The sequence below is a fragment of the Saccoglossus kowalevskii genome, chromosome 19, assembly GCF_978046115.1.
Source record: "Saccoglossus kowalevskii chromosome 19, keSacKowa6.1, whole genome shotgun sequence".
Taxonomy (NCBI): Eukaryota; Metazoa; Hemichordata; class Enteropneusta; family Harrimaniidae; genus Saccoglossus; species Saccoglossus kowalevskii.
In genome coordinates this window covers 4,271,091-4,282,049 of record NC_140659.1, presented here as the reverse complement: position 1 = coordinate 4,282,049, position 10,959 = coordinate 4,271,091, and the positions used below count along the sequence as shown (strand labels likewise).

The 10,959-nt window shown below is 46.0% G+C and overlaps 2 protein-coding genes across 5 annotated transcripts in view; one reads left to right on the top strand and one right to left on the bottom strand.

Moving 5' to 3' along the window:
• Nucleotides 1-1,498: 1,498 nt before the first annotated feature.
• LOC100366389 (putative rhodanese domain-containing dual specificity protein phosphatase) lies at nt 1,499-2,644 on the bottom strand. The gene has a single exon (XM_002730475.3). It carries the CDS (start codon nt 2,571-2,573, stop codon nt 1,581-1,583), a length of 993 nt encoding a protein of 330 aa, XP_002730521.1. The 5' UTR covers nt 2,574-2,644; the 3' UTR covers nt 1,499-1,580.
• Nucleotides 2,645-3,776: 1,132 nt separating this feature from the next.
• The window catches only part of LOC100367736 (annexin A4-like), a 47,861-nt gene continuing 40,678 nt past the window's right edge, over nt 3,777-10,959 (top strand). For all 4 annotated transcript variants that reach the window (XM_085493653.1, XM_085493651.1, XM_085493652.1 and 1 more), the window contains exon 1: nt 3,777-3,880. The gene's annotated coding sequence lies outside the window, so the exon portion shown is untranslated. The remainder of the gene's footprint in view (nt 3,881-10,959) is intronic.

Below are 10,959 nucleotides of genomic sequence, written 5' to 3'. Positions count from 1 at the left end.
GGCTGGTTCTGGATGTTCAAAGATAAGGGTACCAGCCAGTACTGTACCGCCAAAAAGGTCCAGGCAAGTTCTGGACCATCACATAAGGATACCAGACTAGTTCTGGACCATCACATAAGGATTTCTGACTAGTTCTGGACCATCACTTAAGGATACCAGACTAGTTCTGGACCATCACATATAAGGGTTTCTGACGAGTTCTGGACCATCACATATAAGGGTTTCTGACTAGTTCTGGACCATCACATAAGGATACCAGACTAGTTCTGGACCATCACAGATAAGGATTTCTGACTAGTTCTGGACCATCACATATAAGGGTTTCTGACGAGTTCTGGACCATCACATAAGGATACCAGACTAGTTCTGGACCATCACATATAAGGGTTTCTGACTAGTTCTGGACCATCACATAAGGATACCAGACTAGTTCTGGACCATCACAGATAAGGATTTCTGACTAGTTCTGGACCATCACATAAGGATACCAGACTAGTTCTGGACCATCACATATAATGGTTTCTGACGAGTTCTGGACCATCACATAAGGATACCAGACTAGTTCTGGACCATCACATATAAGGATTTCTGACTAGTTCTGGACCATCACATAAGGATACCAGACTAGTTCTGGACCATCACAGATAAGGATTTCTGACTAGTTCTGGACCATCACATAAGGATACCAGACTAGTTCTGGACTATCACATATAAGGATTTCTGACTAGTTCTGGACCATCACATAAGGATACCAGACTAGTTCTGGACCATCACATATAAGGGTTTCTGACTAGTTCTGGACCATCACATAAGGATACCAGACTAGTTCTGGACCATCACATATAAGGATTTCTGACTAGTTCTGGACCATCACATATAAGGGTTTCTGACTAGTTCTGGACCATCACATAAGGATACCAGACTAGTTCTGGACCATCACAGATAAGGATTTCTGACTAGTTCTGGACCATCACATAAGGATACCAGACTAGTTCTGGACCATCACATATAAGGATTTCTGACTAGTTCTGGACCATCACATAAGGATATCAGACTAGTTCTGGACCATCACAGATAATGATTTCTGACTAGTTCTGGACCATCACATAAGGATACCAGACTAGTTCTGGTCCATCACAGATAAGGATTTCTGACTAGTTCTGGACCATCACAAAAGGATACCAGACTAGTTCTGGACCATCACATATAAGGATTTCTGACTAGTTCTGGACCATCACACAAGGATACCAGACTAGTTCTGGACCATCACATATAAGGGTTTCTGACTAGTTCTGGACCATCACATAAGGATACCAGACTAGTTCTGGTCCATCACAGATAAGGATTTCTGACTAGTTCTGGACCATCACAAAAGGATACCAGACTAGTTCTGGACTAACAGAGTGACCTAAATGTATTATAGAGACATAGTTTAATCCTAAGCAGACTGGCAAACCAGTATATAATGTAAGTTTCAAATAAGTTTGCTCTCAAAGTATTTGCAAGTTCAATTATAATGTATTTGACCTAAACAAAAATGTAATTAATCATTTATTAACCTGTAATCAAGACATAACTATTTAAACCCAAATATGATCAATACTTGTCAGAACTTTTCCATAGAGTTCTTCTTCAAACTTAGACAGCTGGCATAGAAAGCCTCGGTTTGGGGAAATGCACTGCCTACACTCTTTTAGATAGCGAAGAGCACCCTCTAGAGTCCAAGCATGGTATTTCATGAGGTAGGCGATAGTGACCGTGGAACTACGACTGGCACCAAGCACACAGTGAACAAACACCCGACCACCATTGGCAATCGACTCTGCAATGAAATCTGCTGCTGCTGACAGTTTTGTAAGAATCTTCGACGAGATTTCATCAGTGACTTGAATGTTGAAGTAGACAACATGTTCAGGAAAAGCATTTGGCACTTCAACGCTGATATTGACAACATGTGTGATTTTAAGATTGATGAACACCTCGTTATCAATAGCATGCTCTCCATTTCCTTGAAAGAGAAAATCATCAAAAACTATTGCTGGATAGTTTTTCAGAAGCCTTCGTCTATCTGGCTCTGTATTGATGATTTTATCTGTACAGAGGAAAGGAAACTTGCTGCTGAATTGCTGAATCCCACCAAGTAGAATCTCAACATCATGGCCCTGCTCTCGTATTTCTTTATAGGTCTTCATCAACTGTGAATTTTCCACATTAACACCACTGCCGTCATAGTCGTAAATTACAATAAAAGAATACGCATCCAATTTGCCTAAGTCAAGGAGGCATTCGAAAACAATGTGGATATCTGTGTGCATCCGAGCAGTGGCAATATGGCATTCTAAGTACTCACAGTTTGTTCTTGAATCCAGAATTAGGAGATATTGGTCATCAAGAATAAAAGGATAGCCAAGCTCACCATTCAAATAATTGTAGAATTCAACTGCAGTCACAAAGCCTGGTGGCGCGAGCACCTTCTTGGGAACAACAGGAATGAGGTAGCCATCTTTGTCTTTCTCTGGTTTGTGGAATTGTTTGGCATTCATGATGGGGGAGGGAAGATGACCTGTTGCCATGATTACCAAAAGTCACTTCACTGATGGTTCTGCAAGCAACAAAACTATTTCTTTCTAGTCTTGTGATCTCAGCCACCATAATCAATGGTCCTGCGAAGAAAACAATGTATTTAGTTCAATTCATGAAAAGTCACAGCAAAAGGACATAAAAAGGATCAGATGTACAGAACACAGGAAATTGTGAGATATTATAAAAACAACAATTTTTTTTGAAATAGTTATACAATAAAGTGATTCTATATTGTTAGGCTCAGGTTGTTTTTTTCAAGTACCAAAAAACCCATGCGTCTTTGCGGGGTTTCTACAATCCTTGACCGATTTACTGCCATGAACGAAAATAATAGATCCCATCAAATTTGTTCAAAGTGCTTGAAATTACAATGACTGATTTACTAGAATAAATTTAGATAAATGCAGGTACAAGAAGTACTATTATTGTCAAGTACAGAATGTTAAAATTGTAAAAGCAAGTCAGTGTCAAAGGACCTTTCCTTTCAAAGTTTACTGAACACTGACTGACCACTATACGATAAGTATTCATTTAAATATTTGTGCACCAAATCTAATATCTAAATCTAATAACATTTATCCCTTCACAGTCAAATCATTCCAATATGGGGAGGTGTCTAGGACACATATGATATGGGTCACATTTCACAGTTCACGGTTATGAGGGCATATCCTTATCACATTGATAGTGATAGTAGAGGGACTGTCTCCTAACCAAGAGCGTTATAAATGTCTGTGGTCACAGGGTCACATCTGAGTTTGACCCTTTAAACAAACATTTGGATTAAATCGAAAAAATTACATTGAACATCATCTTGCCAATGTATTGCAAAATAGACAAATTATCGTCATTATTAATCGTATGTCCAGTGTGTAAGCATCACTCGAAATATACAAGGGGAGCGTTCTTTCCCGAATTCGATCTGCGTTTGGGTGTCTGGTGTTCACGTAACCTGAACCCCTCCAGTTCCAGGGTTCCCGCAATACATTGTCTATAAGCGCAACGTCAGCAATTGCGTTATTATTTTAAAATGTATATGCACAAAAAATAACCACAAACCTGCCACGTATGTCACATATACGATCTCCAACCGGAAAATAGGCGACTTTGTTTCACCACTATGGACTCATTTCAGGTGCAGACGACCTTTGACCCCGATAATGCTTGGATGATTGCGCATGATCAGAAAGGTTCGTGATTCACTCTCACACTCGACCCCACAATCCCGCACATATTACATTCTTTCTTCCGCAATCCCGAGAACCGTTGTCGATAAAATCATATACTGATTTTCGAGGTAAGTTTTGTCGTCAGTGGTGGGAGCAATTTATTCTACATGATCTTACGTGACAAATGATAAGAGAATCATTATACTTCTTCCACTAATCGCCAAGTTACTTTGCTGTGACCACATCTCCGAACTAGCAATCCGGAAGCTCCGTTGATGTTTATTTAGGTCAATAGCACCCACAACATCTCCATACACGTACACACAAAAACCGCACCTACATGGTTTACAACTAACCATAATTATGCGAACACTCAAATACCTTATACAAAATGGCTGCACACAGTATTTATAGTACAATATTGTAATGTAAATATGGGCGGAGCCCTGTAACTAAACGTAATCTCATGTTCAAGGTTTAACCACAGTCCCTCTATCTATGATAGAGGGACTGTGGTTTAACTTACATAATCATATTTTGCACACTTCGCTATTTGTGATTTTAAAAACACAGCTTGATGAATTTGTGTCAGTATATAATAGTTGTGAACTCACTGTTCATGAATGAATGCCGGAAGTGTGGCTTATCTTGTATTTACAGTGTAAGTAAATAGTGACTATAATGTACATAGTAAACTACTACAAATGTTATTCATTCACAATGTTTAATTTCACAAATTTAAAATTTCAATTCAATTTAAAAGCAACAAAATAATGCAATTAGGTTTAAATCCTTCTGTATATCAGTGAAACATCAACAATTAGGATGGTGCTCTACTTATAATGGTGGGCATGGCTGAAGTGAAAATAAACAGGGAAGTACGGTGGAGTCCCCCCCCCCCCCCAAGATGTCCAATTCATTGTGAAAGTCACTGTCTTACACTGTCTAATAACATTGTCAAGACATCTTCTATGGTTTGGCTTGAACAACAAGAATAGAGCTATAAATGAAAAACCTGTTTGTTTTAAATGATTTTATTGTAAACATTGCATTGTGTGATTACCGGTAATTATTCATTATGTTGTTTGATTTAAACAAAAAATTGAGTAAACAAAACTAAAATAGCAACTTTAGCAGTGTTCTCACTGGACGAAATAAGCCGTTGTCACAACACCTTTTATTTGAGAACTTTGTTAAAATGTGTGTTTGAACAGAATATGCAGTTGTGTTGTCGGCGTTTTTGACACCGTCATAAAAGGGGTGGACCAGATCCTAAACACCGCTGTCACACCGGCTCTTGCACAACGCAATGTGCTGTGTGAACACAATACAACGCCCTCTATGTAGTATATGTAGTAAAAGGGCATGAAGTTAAATTTGTTGAACCTGTTTTAATGCTAATAGTGAATCATTTGCATGTTGTTTTCCCACCAGTTATTTCCGCGTTGTCAAGTCCAAATTGCTTGGGTTGCTGGGTCTATTGTTGCGTTATTCCATAGACGTACATCCATGGTTATTCATACACACGAATAGCGTGAACATGAACCAATCATTTCTCGGTCTTGTTCGACCTAACAAGTTGGCGATTACTTGCTCTTCGAAATCTCGATAAATCGTTTGTCATTGTCTTCTTCTTGAGCGTAAAAACACACGGAAAAACAGGAACAAAGCAAATGCGTTTACCAGAGGGGACGCCATTTCGTCAATTATTTTCACCGTAATAGAGATATTCCTTAAAACACAACAGTTGTCTATAAAATTAACTCTAAATTGTTTGAAAACATTAATAAAACGTGTAGGAAATAAAAGCAAACAGATATTTCTATTTATAATTTCTGAGGATACAAAACCTCAGATGAACAAAATGATTTTATTCCTAGGAAGTCCAACTGAACAAAACCTAGCTAAGGTGTTATTTGAACCAACATTTAATTATAATTTATCTACATCTATAATTGTTTGTGGTTGACAGGGACTATGCATTGACAATAACTGTTTTTTTTCAAAAAAAATTTATCAAAACTTGTAACCAATGTGAAATTGTGTCCATTTGGTTTCAAAATTAATTAAGAAATTATAAAAAATGCAAAAAAAATTGCAAAATGCTTTTCAAAAAACTTTTGTGAGAAAAAATATGGCATTCAAAGAGTTGGACTCCTTTGCAGGGGTGGACATTTATAATAATTACATTCAGCTATTCATTGTACTCATGACAACAACTCTTTGATATACTGCAATTACCCACCATAGACTCCGGTCAGTCAAAATGACTATTTTGAACTGTAGGCATTAATCAGCGATTCTGCCGGTGACGGAGAGATAGAATCTAGGTCAGGGGAAGCCCCATGACCTCAAGATTCTTTTACCCCTTACGTCACGAACCCACGTGACCGAGGCCACCTGGCAGCGCCACAGGTAGCCGTCCTTCACTCTTAATTTCTCTCCGCCTCGAGTGGAGATGAAATTTTGCGAGCTCTGCTGGATCGCCTGCTTTTTTTCCTGTCCGGATTTATAGCTTGGGTTGTTGCCGCTGCTCGGCATCCGACATGGTAGCTGGTAGGATAAGTTTTCCTTGTTTTTTTTACCCTCGTGTCGTTTTCCCCTTTGTGTGTAGTATTTTTCACAGCAAAAAAATCAAAATCCGGCGCCACTACGTAGTCACATGTTGATTTCATGGCGGCACCTTTTACAACTGTAATTCGTTTCCCTCATGCATGTCGTCTTTTATTTTTAATGTATTTAGCAATATATCAATGTAATGACAGCTCCAAGGCTCGCTGCCTTTTTCTTCCGGTCTCCTCATCTTTCGAGCCGACCGTACAGTGGTTTATTCAGGATCTACCAGCATAGAACCCGCATCCGAGATGCTTTGTCGTGGCTACGGGTGGGTTTCGGGGTTTTTTGCGTGAAAGCGTGTTTTATTCACTGGAGTTCTGAGGCCGGAGATTTTCTTTCAGAGCCATAAAAATCACTGACACTGACCGCGTCACAGCAACAAATCGGTTAAAGTGAGTTGCGTGTTTTGCATGAGTGGAAAGTCCTCACGCTCGGCTACCGGTACTTCATGTACCGGGACGTCGAGTAAGAGGCCCGACGGCGGAGGTACCGATATTTCCTTGGTTTCCCCCGCTGATCGGAGGGCATCCTCACAGTCTGTTTTTTCAGGCGGTGTTTTACCCGATTTTACCGGCTGCAGCGAGGCTGTGCCCCTGGAGGCTTTCCTCCTATGGGGCCCGTTGCGGGTCTCTTCGTGGACCCTTCTCCGCACGGCGCCGAGTTTGCCTCTGAGTTGAGTGCTTTGGTCGAAGGACTGTCGGGGCAATTGCGTCCCTGGCAGGCCGGGTAGATCAGAAGCAGTCCGAGCGAGCTGTCTCCACTGTGTCCCCTCGGTGGGCAAGCAGGAAGAGACACGAAAGCATGTTTGCATTCAAACACGTCTCTTCCGGGGAACCCCTGTTCCCAGGCACGGCTCTCCCACTATTTTGGGGGGTGACCGAGGCCCAGGCTAATTGCCCCGGTCCTTCTCGGGATCCTCGGGCACTGAATGCCAACGGGGTGCTGGCAGCCAAGTCTCCGATCTCGGGGCAGGGCTTTCAGGGCAGGGCACACGTTGACCCCCCCTACTTTCAGCCAGCTAGGGTTCGTCACGCGGTGACGGTACAATGGTAACGAGTTTTTCCTTGTGTCCGGTCCCCGCTGTGGGTTTTGACTCCTTTCTTACCGACCCACGGGCGTCCCCAAAGGGAACCGACCCTGTCATGAGACGCACAGTCGAACACGCTCCCTCTCACATATTAAAGTGAAAGGAGATGCAGTTCGCTCGCGTCGGATACAGCCGGTACTCCGGGCGTTCCCTCAGAGTCATCCATCTGTATGACTCGGTGAGCCACGCTTTTGGGGTGAGGCGGAGTATCATCGATTCCAGTGATATGATGTATATACCCCCACCCTTGATCCTAAAGCAACCACCTAAGGTTGCTTCAACGCTTATGGGATCACGGGCGTCGGGATCCAAAGCAACCCCGTTGGCAAGTCTCTCCCTGTCCGCCTGAGTGCAGAGTGGGGCGCAGAGCATGCAAACGGTGTTGATGGGCGGCGTTGGTCAGCCGTGGAGGATGTAATGCTTAAGGCCCCCGAGTGGGGATAACATAAGGCAACACTTCCCACTGGACCAAACGCTACCTGGTCGGTGTGGTTTCGGGATCAGACCCCATAGCGTGGGATGAGACCAAAACGCCCCCAACCAGATTCCAAGGCTCCTTCCCCAGACCCCGGTACCACGAATTTGGCAAACTGGGCAAAGGGAGATAGCCGCGTTCCATGGGTGTCCTTTCCAATTGAAGACGACCCATCTAGCCCTGAGGGCAGATTTGCTTGAGCACATTATGCGTGCCCAGCACTCTGGAGACCTTGGAGGCAGAACGCACCAGCCTCCTAGACCAGGCGACATTTTTACTGGTGGGCCACCGCACATCTACATGCGACACCCCCTAGTGTCGCCTGGCTCTCTTGGCCAGGGCCACTACCGTGCTACGAGACGCGACCTTAAATGCACGTGTTTTCGCCAACAAGCTGAGCCGGGGTACGTCCCCGCCTCAGTGACGCAGACTGGACTTCCTCCACCCTCTTTGTTCAGGGAATGGTGGGTACAGTCTCGGAGCTTTGGAGTGCAATGAACCGGAGGGTTCAGTTTGAATCCGCTAGCCAGTTGGTCCTACCATGGGCAATCGGAGGGCACCCCAAGCACAGAAAACACAACGCCCTAGGGCGTTGTCCGCTAGCTGGAGTCGGCCAGGAGGCAAGCGCTTATACCCTTCCATGGGAGGGGAGGGTAGTGGCGTGCCCCCAGGGAGGTAAGAGCCAGGTAGTGGCTCCTCACCCTCCCTGGGCGGACGTCTACCCGGCAGCAGGGGAGGCATGTTTGACGCTCACCTCTGCAACGGGGGGGGGGGACAGGCACGTGTTCGGTGAATGGCCAGGTCACAACTTAGTGACTACTTCAGGCCTTGGGGACTCACCTCATGGGGGAAGGAAGCACACACCCCCTCGCAACTGGCGAACACGTGGCCACATATCCCTGTCAACACAGATTGCGCCGGTGTAGTCTGGTTTGGAGACAACGGGTGACCGATCCCTGGACCTTTCCAGGTGGTAACATCAGTTTACGGGATACCGCTGAAATCTCCTTTTCCCCCCATCAGTGTCTCCCCTGTTGGGCACTGCCAGGGGACTCCCGCAAGGCGGAAGCAATCAGACAGGAAGTAGCAGTTTGCTGGGGCGCCATACACAGGGTACATCAGCCGGGGCTAAGGCCAGGCTTCTACCCAAATGGGTTTGTAGTACCAAATCTACAAATGGCAGGCGTCCAGTTTTGGACCTAGGCAGACTGAATCAGTACGTGCTCCTCGATCGGTTCCACGTGGAGACACCATTCAGGGTTCTTCTCTCCATCCACAGTTTTGACTGGCTAGCCCCGTTAGACTTAAGCGGGGCCTACCTGCACGTACCGATGCACCCAGCGAGTTGCCATCTCCTTCGAATCGCCCAGCTGGGCCAAGTATTCGAATCTCGAGTGTCTCCCCGTTCGGGTTAGGCACAGCGCCCTACGTGTTCACCAGAGTGATGAAACAGGTAGTGCTGCTGCTTCACCAGATGTCGGTACACCTCAATCCGTACCCAAACTTCCGGTTACCAACAACCCGGGCAAGGGGTAATAGCCGAACGTGTCAGGCTAACACAGGATTTACTTCACCAGTTGGGCTCATTGGTAAATCGACATGTCCCACCTCGACCCAACGTGCAGTTGGTGTCCCTGGGCATGGAGTTTTGACACAGAGGTATGCTTGGCTTAGCTATTTCAAGCGTATTGCTTAGCGCTAGGCAGCCTAGCCGAATGCCTAGTCAGCGTTCCCTCTGTGTCCCTCCGCGAACTAACACGGATCATCGAAATGATGACCTCGGTTCGAAGGGTCGTTCCCCAGGCCGCACTACGCAGCCGCCCGGTATAACACTTGTTATAGCGCCGAGCTCTCCTATGGGAACTAGATAGGTGGGTTTCGATCTCGGACCAAGTGAAGGAAGCCCTGCCCTGGTGGTCGTCACTGGCCAACCTCGGACAGAGGAGCCCCTTGGGCCCGCTCGCCGCAGGTATGACTCTGGTAACAGATACCTCCCCCTAGGGTTGGGGAGCGCATCTATTGGGCCAATAAGCCTGAGGATATGGCCCCGCATTAGTTTCGGGACTACCATATCAACCGGCTCGAACTGAGAGCAGTGTACTTAGCACTACCACGCTTTCTACCCGTAGTTCAAGACCACAGAGTCCTGCTCCGCACAGGCAACGCAGCGGTGGTCTCCTTCAAGAAGGAGGAGGGGAACGCGTTCCCCATCGTTGTCAGTCCCAGCGGAGCAAAATCCTCCTTTGGTACCTGGAATACAATGTGGAGCTAACCGCACACCACCTTCCAGGGGTGAGGAACAGTCTGGCGACGCCCTTTCAGGGCGGCTCCGTCTCCAGAACACGGAGTAGCTGATACCCCAGTGGGTAGCCTCTAGGCTGTTTTCGGCCGTGGGACGGCCCAAGGTTGGACCGTTTTGCCGCACTCCGGAACGCCAAGCTCCCGACGTACGTAACACTCCTGCTGACTCCAGGAGCCTGGGCCAGGGTCACTTTGCTAGCCCCGTGTAGTTGTGTACGCCTTTCCTCCCTTCCCCCTAGTTCACCGGGCACCGGAGAAAAGCTTCAACAGGTGCACACCCGCATATTATCATGGGTTGCACCCAATTGGCCAAGCAAGGCCTAGTTTCCACTTCTGTTGGGAAGGCTAGTCGAAGCGCCAGCAGTGCTTCCGGACTTACCGGACCTGCCGTCCCAACCAGACGGCGCACTACCAACGAGCCCAGCAGATATCACTTACACGCATAGAGGCTCTCAGTAGACCCGCACATATGAAAGCCTTATCTGAGCGGGTTGCCAACGTCCTGGCCAGGGCGAACAGGGATCCCACCTACGCGGCCTACATTTCTAGGCTGCAAGCATACACTGATTGGTGTAGCAGAAGGGAGATTGATCCATACCATCCCTCTATTGGCTAGGTAGCAGGCTCCTTCGTCCACCTGTTTGACGAAGCGGGTTTGTTCTACGCAGCGAGCATTGGCTACAGGTTGGTCTTGTCCCCCACCACTCGGAACATACGGGAACAAGACT

What these genes read in the sequence shown, in the direction of transcription:
- LOC100366389 (XM_002730475.3), bottom strand. Translation starts at nt 2,573, where the DNA reads ATGGCAACAGGTCATCTTCCCTCCCCCATCATGAATGCCAAACAATTC.